Source organism: Nansenia antarctica, assembly GCF_963989245.1.
Source record: "Nansenia antarctica genome assembly, chromosome: 4".
NCBI lineage: Eukaryota > Metazoa > Chordata > Actinopteri > Argentiniformes > Microstomatidae > Nansenia > Nansenia antarctica.
The window spans coordinates 4,679,162-4,692,140 of NC_137689.1; the positions used below are offsets into that span (position 1 = coordinate 4,679,162).

Genomic DNA, 12,979 nt, shown 5'->3' on the forward strand with positions numbered 1-12,979 from the left:
AATGTCATAACCAGCAGCAATGATCTTCTGTATGGATTCAACGTCTCCACCATCAGGGCTGGTAGTAGGCTCACTTTGATCGATCCAGTCTGACCATTCACAAGTTGTTGGACCACTGCAAGTTGTTGTTGCGATTGTGGTTGTCAAGGTTGTGGGAGGCTCAGTTGTCATTGTTGGTGTTCCAAGCGATGTTGAGGTGGAAGTGGGGGTTGTAGGAGCTGTGGTGGGAGTTGTAGTTGTGATTGTAGGAGTTGTAGTGGCAGTTGTAGTTGTGATTGTAGGAGTTGTGGTGGCAGTGGTAGTAGTAATTGTGGGAGTTTGGGTTGTAGAAGCTGTGGGCGTCTGAGTAGTTGTTGGGTTTGTTGTTGAGATGGGTGTCGTGCTTCCACATCGACAACATTTCACTCGAATCTCATAATCAAAGCATTTTGCCTGAAGACCTTGCATTTTGTTCTGACAAATGAGTCCCACAGTTGGATTGCATGTCACATCTTGGCCCAGCTGGGAGAGGGGAATGGTAGGGTATTCCTTTGCTCTACATTCAACTGCCTCTGGAGCTCCACAAATGTCATAACCAGCAGCAATGATCTTCTGTATGGATTCATCGTCTCCACCATCAGGGCTGGTAGTAGGCTCACTTTGATCGATCCAGTCTGACCATTCACAAGTTGTTGGACCACTGCAAGTTGTTGTTGAGATTGTGCTTATCAAGGTTGTGGGAGGCTCAGTTGTCATTGTTGGTGTTCCAAGCGATGTTGAGGTGGAAGTAGGGGTTGTAGGAGCTGTGGTGGGAGTTGTAGTTGTGATTGTAGGAGTTGTGGTGGCAGTGGTAGTAGTAATTGTAGGAGTTTGGGTTGTAGAAGCTGTGGGAGGCTGAGTAGTTGTTGGGATTGTTGTTGAGATGGGTGTCGTGGTTACACATCGACAACATTTCACTTGAATCTCATAATCAAAGCATTTTCCCTGAAGACCTTGCATTTTGTTCTGACAAATGAGTCCGTCAGTTGGATTGCATGTCACATCTTGGCCCAGCTGGGAGAGTGGAATGGTAGGGTATTCCTTTGCTCTGCATTCAACTGCCTCTGGAGCTACACAAATGTGATAACCAGCAGCAATGATCTTTTGTATGGATTCATTGTCTCCACCATCAGGGTTGGAGGTTGGCTCACCGACGTTGATCCAGCTTGACCATTCACAAGTTATTTGACCACTGCAAGATGTTGTTGGGATTGTGGTTGTCAAGGTTGTGGGAGGCTCAGTTGTCGTTGCTGGTGTTCCAAGCGATGTTGAGGTGGAAGTGGGGGTTGTAGGAGCTGTGGTGGGAGTTGTAGTTGTGATTGTAGGAGTTGTGGTGGCAGTGGTAGTAGTAATTGTAGGAGTTTGGGTTGTAGAAGTTGTGGGAGGCTGAGTAGTTGTTGGGATTGTTGTTGACGGCTCAGTTGTCGTCGTGGGTTGTGCATTCGACGTTGAGGCTGTTGTCGTGGTTGTTGTCATGGTTGTTGTTGTTGGTCGTACTGTTGTTGTCGTGTTGCATTTCACAGTCTTACAGCATTTCACCATAATTTCATAATCAAGGCATATAGGAATAGATTGATATTTGTTTTGGCATATCAATCCAACCTCAGTATTACATTCCACGTTTTGACCCAACTCAGACAGTGGGACCCCTGGATATTTCACTGCTTGACACTTGACCTCCTCTGGTTTTTCACAAATGTCAATTCCAGATTCTATGATTTTTTTAATTGATTCATTATCACCACCGTCAGCACCATACTGAGGATAGTCGATATCAATCCACGACGACCAGGTACAGTCTTGACAGAGTGATGGTGTGGTCAAGCTGGTTGGTGATATAGTAGTGGTGGTCACAGTTGTTGTTGTTGGTGGAATAGTTGGAGGCTTAGTAGTGCAAACGTTTTCATCGCAACAGAGAACTCGGACTTGGTAGTTAAAACATAGTGGAGTTGAACCTGACTGGTCTTCATTTTTGCATGTCAAACCCTCTGCGACATCACACGTCACCACCTGACCTACATCCTCGATGGTAATATTTGGGTACTTCTGGGCTCTGCATTGAATCTGGCTTGGCTCCTCACATATACCGTATCCTGCTGCTCTTATCTTGTTGAAGGTTTCATTGTCTCCACCTGCACTTCCATTGGTAGGGAATGTGACGTCAAACCATTGTGACCACACACATGGGTGTTCACATGTACTCGAGGTTGTTGGATACTCAGTTGATGTGGATCGGGTTGTAAGAGTCGTGGTTGGCTCTGTCGATACAGGAATGAAAAGAAAAATGAATTTCTGCATGTGCTCTAAATAGTTGTTAATATGACACAATCTAGACAATATAGGCTACAATACATAGCGAAGCCTTTTCATGATGAGTTGCTGCTGTAGTTTTTACACTTGCCACTCTACATACAGTACGTACCAGTTGTGAACGTGAAGACAGTTGGAGTCACCGTAGTCGACGGTGTGGTAGTAGTTGGATTAACACATGGGAATGCGTCCCTGATAATGGTGCCATTCTCCCCACAGACGGCAGTTAGGCAGGTGCCATGCCCATCTGTTGTGTTGTAGATGGTATATCTGTAGGGGTATTCATTTCCACCATACGTACAAGTGCAAGCTGCAATGGAGAGTGTTATTTTAGAGAACTGGAATTGTAAAAAACAAAAAAACTAACAACAACAAAAAAAATATATATATATTTGTGCATTTAGCTTTAGCTTTCTTGAAAGATACAGGCTACTGTATCCATACCTTGCAGATCGTAGTTGCAGTTAACGGTCGAGGAATCACAAATACTTTGGAAAAAGAGAGAATTTACATTGCTTAGTTTTCACTTTCGAACCCTTGTTATGCAGTCCACATTTATTATCCACCACAGTATCGTACAGTACAGTAGAATCTCTGTATTAAGGTTGACCTACCATGTTTGACAGTTTTCTGTGGTAAGCACTATTTCTCCATTATTAAAGTGTTGTCCACTCGAGTCATAGCAGCCACACTGGTCTCTCTCTACACACTTCATTGTGATCTCATCAAAGTACGGTTGAGCAGAAGGACATGTTGGATAGCAACCTAAAACAAAGAAACAAAAATTCTGCTTTTGAGCTGTTGATTGATAGAAAGGTATGATGAAGAACACATACTCCTTACAACTGTGATACCAATATGCAGCTTGCGAAATTACTTTTTTTAAACCAAAATCTGATGGAAAATTTGCCACATCTGTTGATTTAGTCAGTGAATAATCTCTAATGCACTTTACCTTCAAGTGATGGTATATGAGTAGAGCAGTTCCCAGACGGGTTCCTGCAGGTCTTAATACAGGGATCTCCACACGGCTTGTAGTGCCACTCACATTCTCCAGGGGAGTTGTAGTAATCACAGAACAGTGCTGAAATGAGTGAGGAACAAATGTACTAGGCGTAAGTATTTTTGTCAATGTTATGCTAACTTCATGCATTGATGTCAATGGGAGATAAAGTACACAGACAGGTCTCGTATTGCAATGGGTCCCATAGAGACTTACGGCAGATCTGTGGGGTTCTCCAGGCTACGCAGGCCCCATCCTCATTACACGCCTCTGCATACGCCGCCACAGCGGTGCAGAAACACTCACAGTCTCCACCGCTGTCACAAGCACACGAGTCGCTCACACAGGTATCGTAGTAAGGAGAAGGGTCCACCTAGTTGGAGCAAAGGACTTTGATTAATTCATTGATTAATTAACTCTAATACTAAACTCTGACATACATTTTGAATTAGCCAGTGAACTCCATTGACTGTCTAATTCGAAAATTGGTTTGTGTAACCAAATCCTAAACCTACTTTAGAATGGCAGGTGGTGAACACAGTACTCGTTATGATGCTGCACTGCTTCTGGGACCAAGACTGCCTGTAAGGGTTAGCAGTACAGGGGTTCGTCTGCGCCAGGACATCGGGGCAGCTTCCAGAGACTTTCCAACTGTTCCCAAAGTCTATGGGACTAACGACAACTGCCTGGCTCCTGGTAGTGTAGTCATTGTTTGCGTTGCTATCAAAGTTTCCACAAAGACCACAGACATGTCCCTAATGAAGATAACACAAGATTTAAGGTTAAGGACAATCAGGGATCATGTAACAGACTTGGTGAATAGACAGAACAGATAAAAATGTCGAAAAGAAATTACCTTAAACTGTGGGCTAAGCTTGATGAACATGCTTGTCTTCTTGTCCCACATGACAATCAAACCATTATCGGCTTCGATCACAAGATAGATCCCAATAGTGTGAACATGGTAATGAATGTCTTCCCCGGTATTTCTCTGGATGACTTGGTAGTTCCCTTCTGACAGAAGTAATTCAGTGCCCTGGAAAAGACAAATAGTTAAGTGTGATGATAATTGATATTATTTTCTAGCCTCATAAAGCATTTATCTATTTTCAGCATACGAGTACATTTTCAGCATATGAATGTATGCATCATTGGTAGAAGTCTATTTTAAAGAGATGTTTACCCCGAGGTAGAGCTTGATAGCCTTGGAGCAGGTGGTTCCTGTTGTGCCACAGGGGATGTTCTCAGTGATGACTCTGAAGCTGCCATTGGCATTGTTGTTGCTACAGTAGTCCTGTTCAGACAGATAGATAGTGGAGCGTTGTAAAGGAGATCTGATTTTGCGAATCACACTGTGCTGCCATGGATATATTTTCACATTGTGCTTTCCAGCACAGTTCCGGCAACTATGGTGGGTGCATAACCAGGCCAATGTACTGTAGAACGGTTTGGCTTGGCTCAGCTCAGTAAGTGTAAAAATGTTATTAGTCAATTGATGAAATGTCAATTACCTAAATTGTTTTCATTCCCTGCAACCGTACCTCAGTAAGTGTGTATTCACAGCTTCCATCAAACGTGAATCGTTTCCCATCAAAGGTGATGTAGTGCCCCTCTCCGTAGATGGCACACGTTCCATGACACAGGTGTGTTGTGCACTGCCATTTTCTCTCTTTGCAAGTGCTGAGAGTGAAATAAATAGGTAGAGTTGACACAAGCTCCGCCCACTTTGACTTAAGCCACTCCCACTTTGACACAAGCTCCGCCCACTTTGACACAAGCTCAGCCCACTTTGACTTAAGCCACTCCCACTTTGACACAAGCTCCGCCCACTTTGACACAAGCTCCGCCCACAAGTGCTGAGAGTGAAATAAAAAGGTAGAGTTATATTTCTATAAGAAGACATTGACCATGGTGCTGGTTAGATATCTCAACCAAAGCCAGATTAACATACCAAGTGTTGCAGTCGACCTTGAGGTTGTCTCCAGGTTGGTAAGATTCCCCGTTGTGGAAACAAGGACAAAGGTCCGGCTTAATGCAGCCACCCTTTCCATCAGACACCAGGCCGGAAGGACACACGCAGCCTGATATGCACTCTGTGCTGAGCTGTTGAGTGAAATGATTGATGTGAGCTACAACAATGATACAGAATATTGTAGTAAGCTACTGTATGACATCAGCTAATTACCATTGGATTTGTGATCTCAGAGTTCTAAGTTCTAAGTTCTAATTCAATTGTATGGTTTCCACCTTCCATTAAGTGAACAGGGCACTCACGCAGGCCATATCCAGAGTATTGCAGCTTTTTTGACACTCTGACCCTCTAACTCCTGCTTCGGCACTGGAGCAGTTGAAGTAAACCATCGGTGCATTGCATGCTGGGAAAATAGTAAAGGAATCATGCATTTCAGTGATTTCTGCATGCAGGGCTACCAACAATACAATCTAGGTACCAAATGCATTTTAACATGAAAATAGCCATTGATTTCTACGACATGTCAGTTAACATTACATGAGAGCAGCATTACCTTTTCAAAACTTAATGACCGAAGGATTTGGCATCATGCCAGTAGGAGAACTATAATATATTATTATTATTATTATTATTATTATTATTATTGTTATTATTATTATTATTAGTAGTAGTAATATTATTATAATATATATATCATCTAATACATATGCATGATTGCCAGCCACAATACATCAATACACAATACAATAATCTCAGCTCACATGTGCTGATCAGGAGGCTGGATGTTTGATGATCAGGATCTCCAATACAGCTGAGTTTGCCTTCCTTGCAGGTGCTGAAATGAAAAGAGAAAACAACAGAACAGGTAATGTTAATTGAATGTACCAGTCCTCAAAATTCTGGAATAAGCAAAGGCAAAATAGGCAAAATATCAGGCAATGTTAGTACTGTATTGTATAGTGAATACACATACACATACACATAATAATAATAATAATAATAATAATAATAATAAGAAGAATAAGAATAAGAATAAGAATACATTATACTTATATAGCGCTTTTCTAGACACTCAAAGACGCTTTACAAACTGAAAAGATCGAGTAGTAAAATAAAAAGAAACCAAAAAATAAATGAAAGAAAGTATAGGGGTCTAATTAATTTTTAGATTACTAAATCTAAATCTAAGTGTCTTTGTAGGACAATCTACTCTGTATACTGCCTGCAAGTATATCTCGATTTTGGGCGGAGAAGCGGCAAATAATTACTGCATTCTTACCACATGGTTCCATCCCTGCTCATGGTCTCCCCCGGGGGCACCACTGAGCCCTTGTAATAACAGGGGCAGTTGGTCGGCAGGACACACTTGCCCGCATCGTTCAGGTAGGTGCCCTCAGCGCAGGTGCACCCATCCACAGGCTGGAAGGTGATGGAGCAGGTGAAGTCAGAGTCGCTGTAGCAGCGACAGGAACGGCCGGTCTTCTTTATGCTGTAAGTGTAGACCATGGTGCTGGGGCAGGACGTGGAGTATTTGGCTGGGGGATATCAAACATTTAGTTTTAGTGCCCAAATGTAGACGACGTAGAAGTTTGTCTTACCTGATGGTCTGTCAATAATAATAATACATTTTATTTATGGGCGCCTTTCAAGGCTCTCAAGGACACCTTACAAGACAGTTTAAAACCACATATCAAAACATTAAAATCAACAAAGCAAAATGAGATAAAAACAGCTAAATCAGATATAACAACAAACAAAATACATGAGATCAAACCAAGTAAGCCGTTGTAAAAAGGTGTGTTTTAAGACAGGATTTGAAAGTAGTGAGAGTGTCAATAGTGCGTAAGTTGGGTGGCAGAGAGTTCCAGAGGCGGGGAGCAAAGCGGCTGAAGGCTCTAGACCCCATAGTAGTTAGGCGGGCAGAAGGGATGACAAGTTGGTTGGCAGAGGAGATCTGAGACTACGGGAGGGAGTGTGAGTAAGAAGGAGTTCAGAGAGGTATGAGGGTGCTAGGTTATGGAGAGCCTTAAAGGTGAGAAGGAGAATCTTAAAGTGAATACGGAATTTGATGGGGAGCCGGTGAAGTTGGTCAATCAAAGATCTTAAATACAATTGTTGTCGTCTCTTACTGCACATGGTGTCTCTCCAGCCGCTGAGCTGGATGCCTGCAGCAGCGCAGGCGTGGACGTATGAGGAGACGGCAGCACACATGCAGTCCTCGCTCTTCTCACACTTACAGCTGTCGTACAGGCAGTTCTGGATGGAGAAGCAAAGTCAGAACAGTATTTACAATAATAAACATGTAAACAACAGACAACTCTCCACCAGCTGGCATGTGCCAGGTCGTACATACTATGTTGGCTCCACCAGCACCATCACATAGCAGTATACCTCAGAAAAGAAACTAACCTCTTTGTAAGTGTCTGGGCTTATTGTTGAGTGGCATGAGGCAAACACTCCTTTAGGGTCCGATAGCAGAGAGCACCAGTGCAGGGCATATTTTTCTGAAATAGTAAAAAAAATAAACCAAATAAGTTTTATCTAGGTTGACATTTATGAGCACTTGAGGCATTACCTACTACAAACATTGAAAACAAACACGGTGAAGTGTTAAACTATGTTCTGTAGCTACCTACCGTTGTCAAGACTCAGACTGCAGGGGCTTGCGAAGCTACTCTTGATGTCTGGGCAGCTGGCTCGCATTTTGAAGGTGTTCGCAAAACTTATGGCTGTGCCCTCCGTTACTCCACTCATGGTCTTGAAGTCGTCCCCTTGGTTGTTGTTGAAGTTTCCACAAAGACCTTTTGGGTAAACATTTAATATAAGTCAAGAAAAGACTTCACAGAACATGGGGAATGTCAGCGGGATGTAAAGTGAAGGCCTGTGATGTTGACGTACCACATGTTCTCTGCTTGAAGGCGGTGCTCGCAGTGATGTAAACCTGCATGACTGGTATGAGTTGGATTTCTAACTGCAGGCCAAAAGAGGTCTGGACAATGATGTAAAATGTGGAGGCTCTGAAAATGGTTGATCCCGCTATAAAGAACAAAGTAGGAAGATGATTAGGTAATTAGAGAAAATCATTACATTTTTTGAATTTTGTTGGCAACTGCCCACAGGTATGACATCTTCAGTAATGTGTAATTATATGTTCAATATAATGGGGTGCTTCAAGCTGTGGGTAATGTGAGTTTTGTGTAAGGTTAGTCCTGACTCAAGAACTTGAGCTGACGTAAGGTACAGTATCTTTGCAATTGTCGCTTACCAGCAGAAAATGGCAACTGAGAATAGATTCCGTTGATGAAGACTTTTCCACTGGGTTTTATGTTAATTACCTGCATAATACAAGGGGGGGGGGGAGCGTGTCCAAACATTTAATGAAGATATGAATTCACTTTTATTCATGTTTGTTCTTTACAAATACAACGTAAAGAACACATAATTTAAATATAGATTAAATGTACTGTATATAATAACATTTTTTTTATAGTTATTACAGTTTCCAATTTATGCAAAAACGTAACATTGAAAAGCAACATTTATAGCAGTCAAAATATGTAAGTGAGATTACTCACAGTAGCTCCGTTTGATAAGCCCAGGGTAACCGCCTTCAGACACGTCTCGCTGTCAGAGACCCCACACTGCAGCAGGTCTCCCAGCACCGTGAACTCCTCACCATTGCATTCCTGAAAAAAAACATATGGAGACACATTGACAAGCTGGCACAAACAAGTGCATTGATGGCAGTAAAATCATGAAACCTTGCCTTGTGGATGTTATTGAACAATTATTTAAATATATTATCTCAGATGAAAGCAAAAGAGAACAAATGTTATTATGAAATGTATTGGCACATAAAATTAACTGTTAATGTCCCAATGTTGTTCTGGACCTTTTGGAATATAGAGGACAAAGTAACATGGAAAGATCCTTGTTGAATAAACTGACATAAATAACAACTAGTGGGGCTTGAACATACAAACTTGATCTGCCTCTCGAAACAAAAGTGTTGGAAATGCAGTAATCCAGGCTACATACAGTAGGCATACAAATACACCACACAAGACTACAACATTGGCTGTGAAGATGACTGTGAATGTGAATGAGACTACACAATATTGGTGAGGAAACTGCACACTGACCTTGGCCAGAACGTAAGAGCAGTCCCCATGGAAGGTGTATGCTTTCCCGTCAAAGGTGTTGATGTGGGACCCTCCCTCCACTGAACAGGTTGCAGGGCAGTTCTTCTCCGTGCAGCTCCACTGACCGCCAGCACAAATGCTAAACGAGAAATATCAAATGAAAATGGTAAATGGACCGACTTATATAGCGCCTTATTCCAAAGCGCTTTACAATGGCCTCTCATTCACCCATTCACACACCAATGACGGCAAGCTACCATGCAAGGTGCCGGCCCGCTCATTGGGAGCGATTTGAGGGTTCAGTGTCTTGTCCAAGGACACCTCGACATGTGGCCAGACGGAATTCGAACCTACAATCTGCCAACCTTGCAATCATCAGACGCCGGCTCTACTTCCTGCGCCACAGCCGCCCCAAATGTGATGGAAGTAAAACAATTTCTATCAAAACTTCAAAACCTTTCTCTTGTTATGAGTGATGGATAATGGTCTGACTTTGTTGCCCTGCCTCTTACCATTCTTGACAAGTGCTTGAATACGACTCTCCAGGATTGTAGGTTTTTCCATTTTGGCTGCAGGAGCATTCATTCACAGGTATACAGCCCTTCTTGTTGATGTCATCCAAAACAGTGCCTTTGGGTGAGAGATAATATAATGTTTACTTGTCTCCATCGTCTCCACCAAGGTCCACATAATGGAATCAGCTATTTTAAATTCAGTCAATTTAGATGCCAAGGGAATTTTCCATGATTCATACTTCAATACGTTCAGTCAGAGTTCAAGGTTGTCTCCCTACAGTACCTGCAGGACAGAAGCATCCGTCTGTGCAGTGTTCCTCACACAGGTAGCCTCTGTTAGGGTTGGAGCAGGAGTCCATGCATGGGTTTCCACACTCCTGGTATTCCATGTTATATGGACATGACTTATCTGCACAAACAAGGATTGTTCAATGTTTTGATGCAACAAGGTTTTGTTGACAAGCTTAGCTGAATGTTGCTATATAAATGTAGCGTGGTCATGCTTACAGCAGAACTGTGTATTCCTCCACTGCTTGGGCGTCCCTCCTGCGTGAACACACTGGCGGGAGTACTCTGACATGGTGTTGCACAGGCAAAAGGAGTCGGTGCTGTTATCACAGTGGCACAGGTCAGCCATGCAGGCCTCAACAAATGAATCGATGGACACCAAGTCCTGACAGCTGCTGAAGGCCGGAGCTGAGAGCAGCTGCTCACAAATTGGCTTCTACCAAACATAAACAGAAAAGAAGATGACACTTAGGTGGGGATGAGAGAGGAAGTCTTATATAACAGTAACATAAGCACTTACAGTGAAATAGTAAACACTATGAATGTATGTGTTACGGTACATGTGGGAATACGGTACATGTGGGAAAACTAGGGTTAGGGTTAGGTGCTACGTCGACTTGGTACATGCTGGCATGTCTAACCCTAACCCTAACCCTACCCCTAACCCTAATCCTAACCCTAACCGTAGCACCCTAGCACCTAACCCTAACCCTAGTTTTCCCACATGTACCGTTTCCCACATGTACCGTAACATATGCAAGAGTAATGTCCACTCTTTCTTTATTCTTATGTTATAGAGCTTACCAGATGGGAGCATTGCTGGTTTGAAGGCAGGGTGAGTTCAGTGCAGCTTTCAGTTGGGCCATCTCTTTTCCAGATGTTTCCAAAGTCAACAGGGGATATTTTCAAACCTTCATAAAATTAAAGGGAAGAATATATGCAGCAATTGTTCAATTCCATTGATATTCCAAACAATACGTTTTACATTTGGCAACTTTTGGCAACTCTAGTAAAAGATTACCATTGATATAGAACTCATTGTGGAGTTGAAACCCATTAAAATCTCCACATAACCCGCAGGTCTTGTTTTTGTATTTGTTGTCCATCTCCACCTATGAAAAGGGAAATCGAGGAAATCATTAGTGTAGATCCTGTTTCAAACCCTTCAGTTCGCATAAACACCAATCACTCTGCGATTACGACGGACTTGAAAGTAAACCTCAAAGCCTAATGCAAACAGCAGTGGTACTTGTATGAGATTTGAAGTACATCATAAAATAAACTTTAAATGTTCTTACTCCACACACATTTCCAGTGCCCATATTGGTTCAAATAAAGATATCAACAGTACAAGTATTAGAGTGTGGTATAGGTTGTCTATAAGATTAGGTGGAGGATTGACTGTTAATTAATGACGAATTACAATATTCAACATTGTTCCTGGTCAGTCATGCAAGATCTCTTAAGTGCTCTTGTGTAAACCTCAATTGCATGGTCAGGAAAAGCAAACTATTATGAGTATCGGAGTTCCCTGACCTCTTAATGTAGTTTCTCCCATCCATTTTTTTTTTACTTAAAGCACATGGACTAAAATATAAGGTATCTACAAGGAAATTATTTGTGTAATATTCCTACCAGAAGGGAGTCATCCTCGTTCCATATGGCCTCTAAACCCAGTTTTGCTGTGATCTTAATATAGGTTGCGGTCTTGTCAATGAGTAGACCGGATTGGCTGAACGGTAGGGCCACTCTGAAATAAAACAAAAGGGTTAGAGAAGGCTGTTATTTCCTGCCAATTTGTCTTTGTGATGATAGTATTCTCTGCTCTGTCGCTGGATATGTGTGCTTGGACAAACGATCACATCATCTTTGTTGTCCAAGCCACTGGGAGACCAACGTGATCCAACTACTACCAGGCCTTCATCGACTGAGAACAGAGAACAGCAGCAACCTAAAGGAATCCTGGAGGAACTCACGTTTTATCATTGACAACAACGGAGCCCTTGGATAACTCCACCACAATCCCTTCCAGCTTCATGACGATACTGCTGATGGTAGCGGCGTTGTCCACCACCTCTCGCCTCATCTGGATGTTGAAGTCCGCGTAGCTGCCCTTGCACAGCGAGGTCAGGATGTAGTTGCAGGTGGAGGGCAGCTGGAAGACGTCCCCGTCGAAGGTCTTGAAGTGGTAGTTACCCCAGGTACTGCAGACTTGTCCATTATGTGCAGGACTCACTCCTGGGGGACAAAGCAATGACCACCGATTCAGCTATAATGATTTGTGATGAATGTGATTCAGGATTTTTTTGTCTTTGAATGCAGAGAAGTGAGAAGGCTACCGTACTACACATACTTCTTCTTCTTCCCTATATACTGTACAGATTTGTTTTCTTCTGAAGAGTGGATGAGCTGGATTGGAGGATGCGGTGTAAAAAATGTTTTCAGAGGACTTACCATTACCATACCATTCATCAATGCTTAGACTTAACTGTACAAGATCTCCATCCTGAAGTGTTTCTTGTATTGCATTGATTCATGCATCCACAAACCATAACACCACTTGGTATGAAGGCTAAGGACAATAAAGGCACAACCATTCATATCTGTTGCAAAACTTACCCACAACTTCAGGTATCCTCGTCATAGAGGGGATGATATTAATATGAGAAGTGTCGGCTGAAAAGTAAAAGTTTCAATCAATAATCAATAAAGTGCATAAAACATTTGCTGT

General features: G+C 42.5%; 1 protein-coding gene across 1 annotated transcript; it reads right to left on the bottom strand.

Annotated features, from left to right (window-relative positions):
- Positions 1-1,255: 1,255 nt before the first annotated feature.
- LOC308154861 (mucin-5AC-like) lies at positions 1,256-12,892 on the bottom strand (the record flags this gene model as incomplete). The annotated part of the gene is made up of 19 exons (XM_080528079.1): positions 1,256-1,404; positions 3,001-3,093; positions 3,284-3,412; positions 3,548-3,704; positions 3,847-4,086; positions 4,188-4,367; positions 4,515-4,625; positions 4,873-5,011; positions 5,283-5,460; positions 6,065-6,138; positions 6,583-6,838; positions 7,433-7,559; positions 8,879-8,989; positions 9,446-9,565; positions 10,239-10,369; positions 10,468-10,684; positions 11,884-11,998; positions 12,225-12,486; positions 12,868-12,892. The coding sequence occupies 19 exons, from the start codon at positions 12,890-12,892 to the stop codon at positions 1,256-1,258; spliced, it is 2,814 nt and encodes a 937-aa protein (XP_080384205.1).
- Between the last annotated feature and the right edge of the window lie 87 nt (positions 12,893-12,979).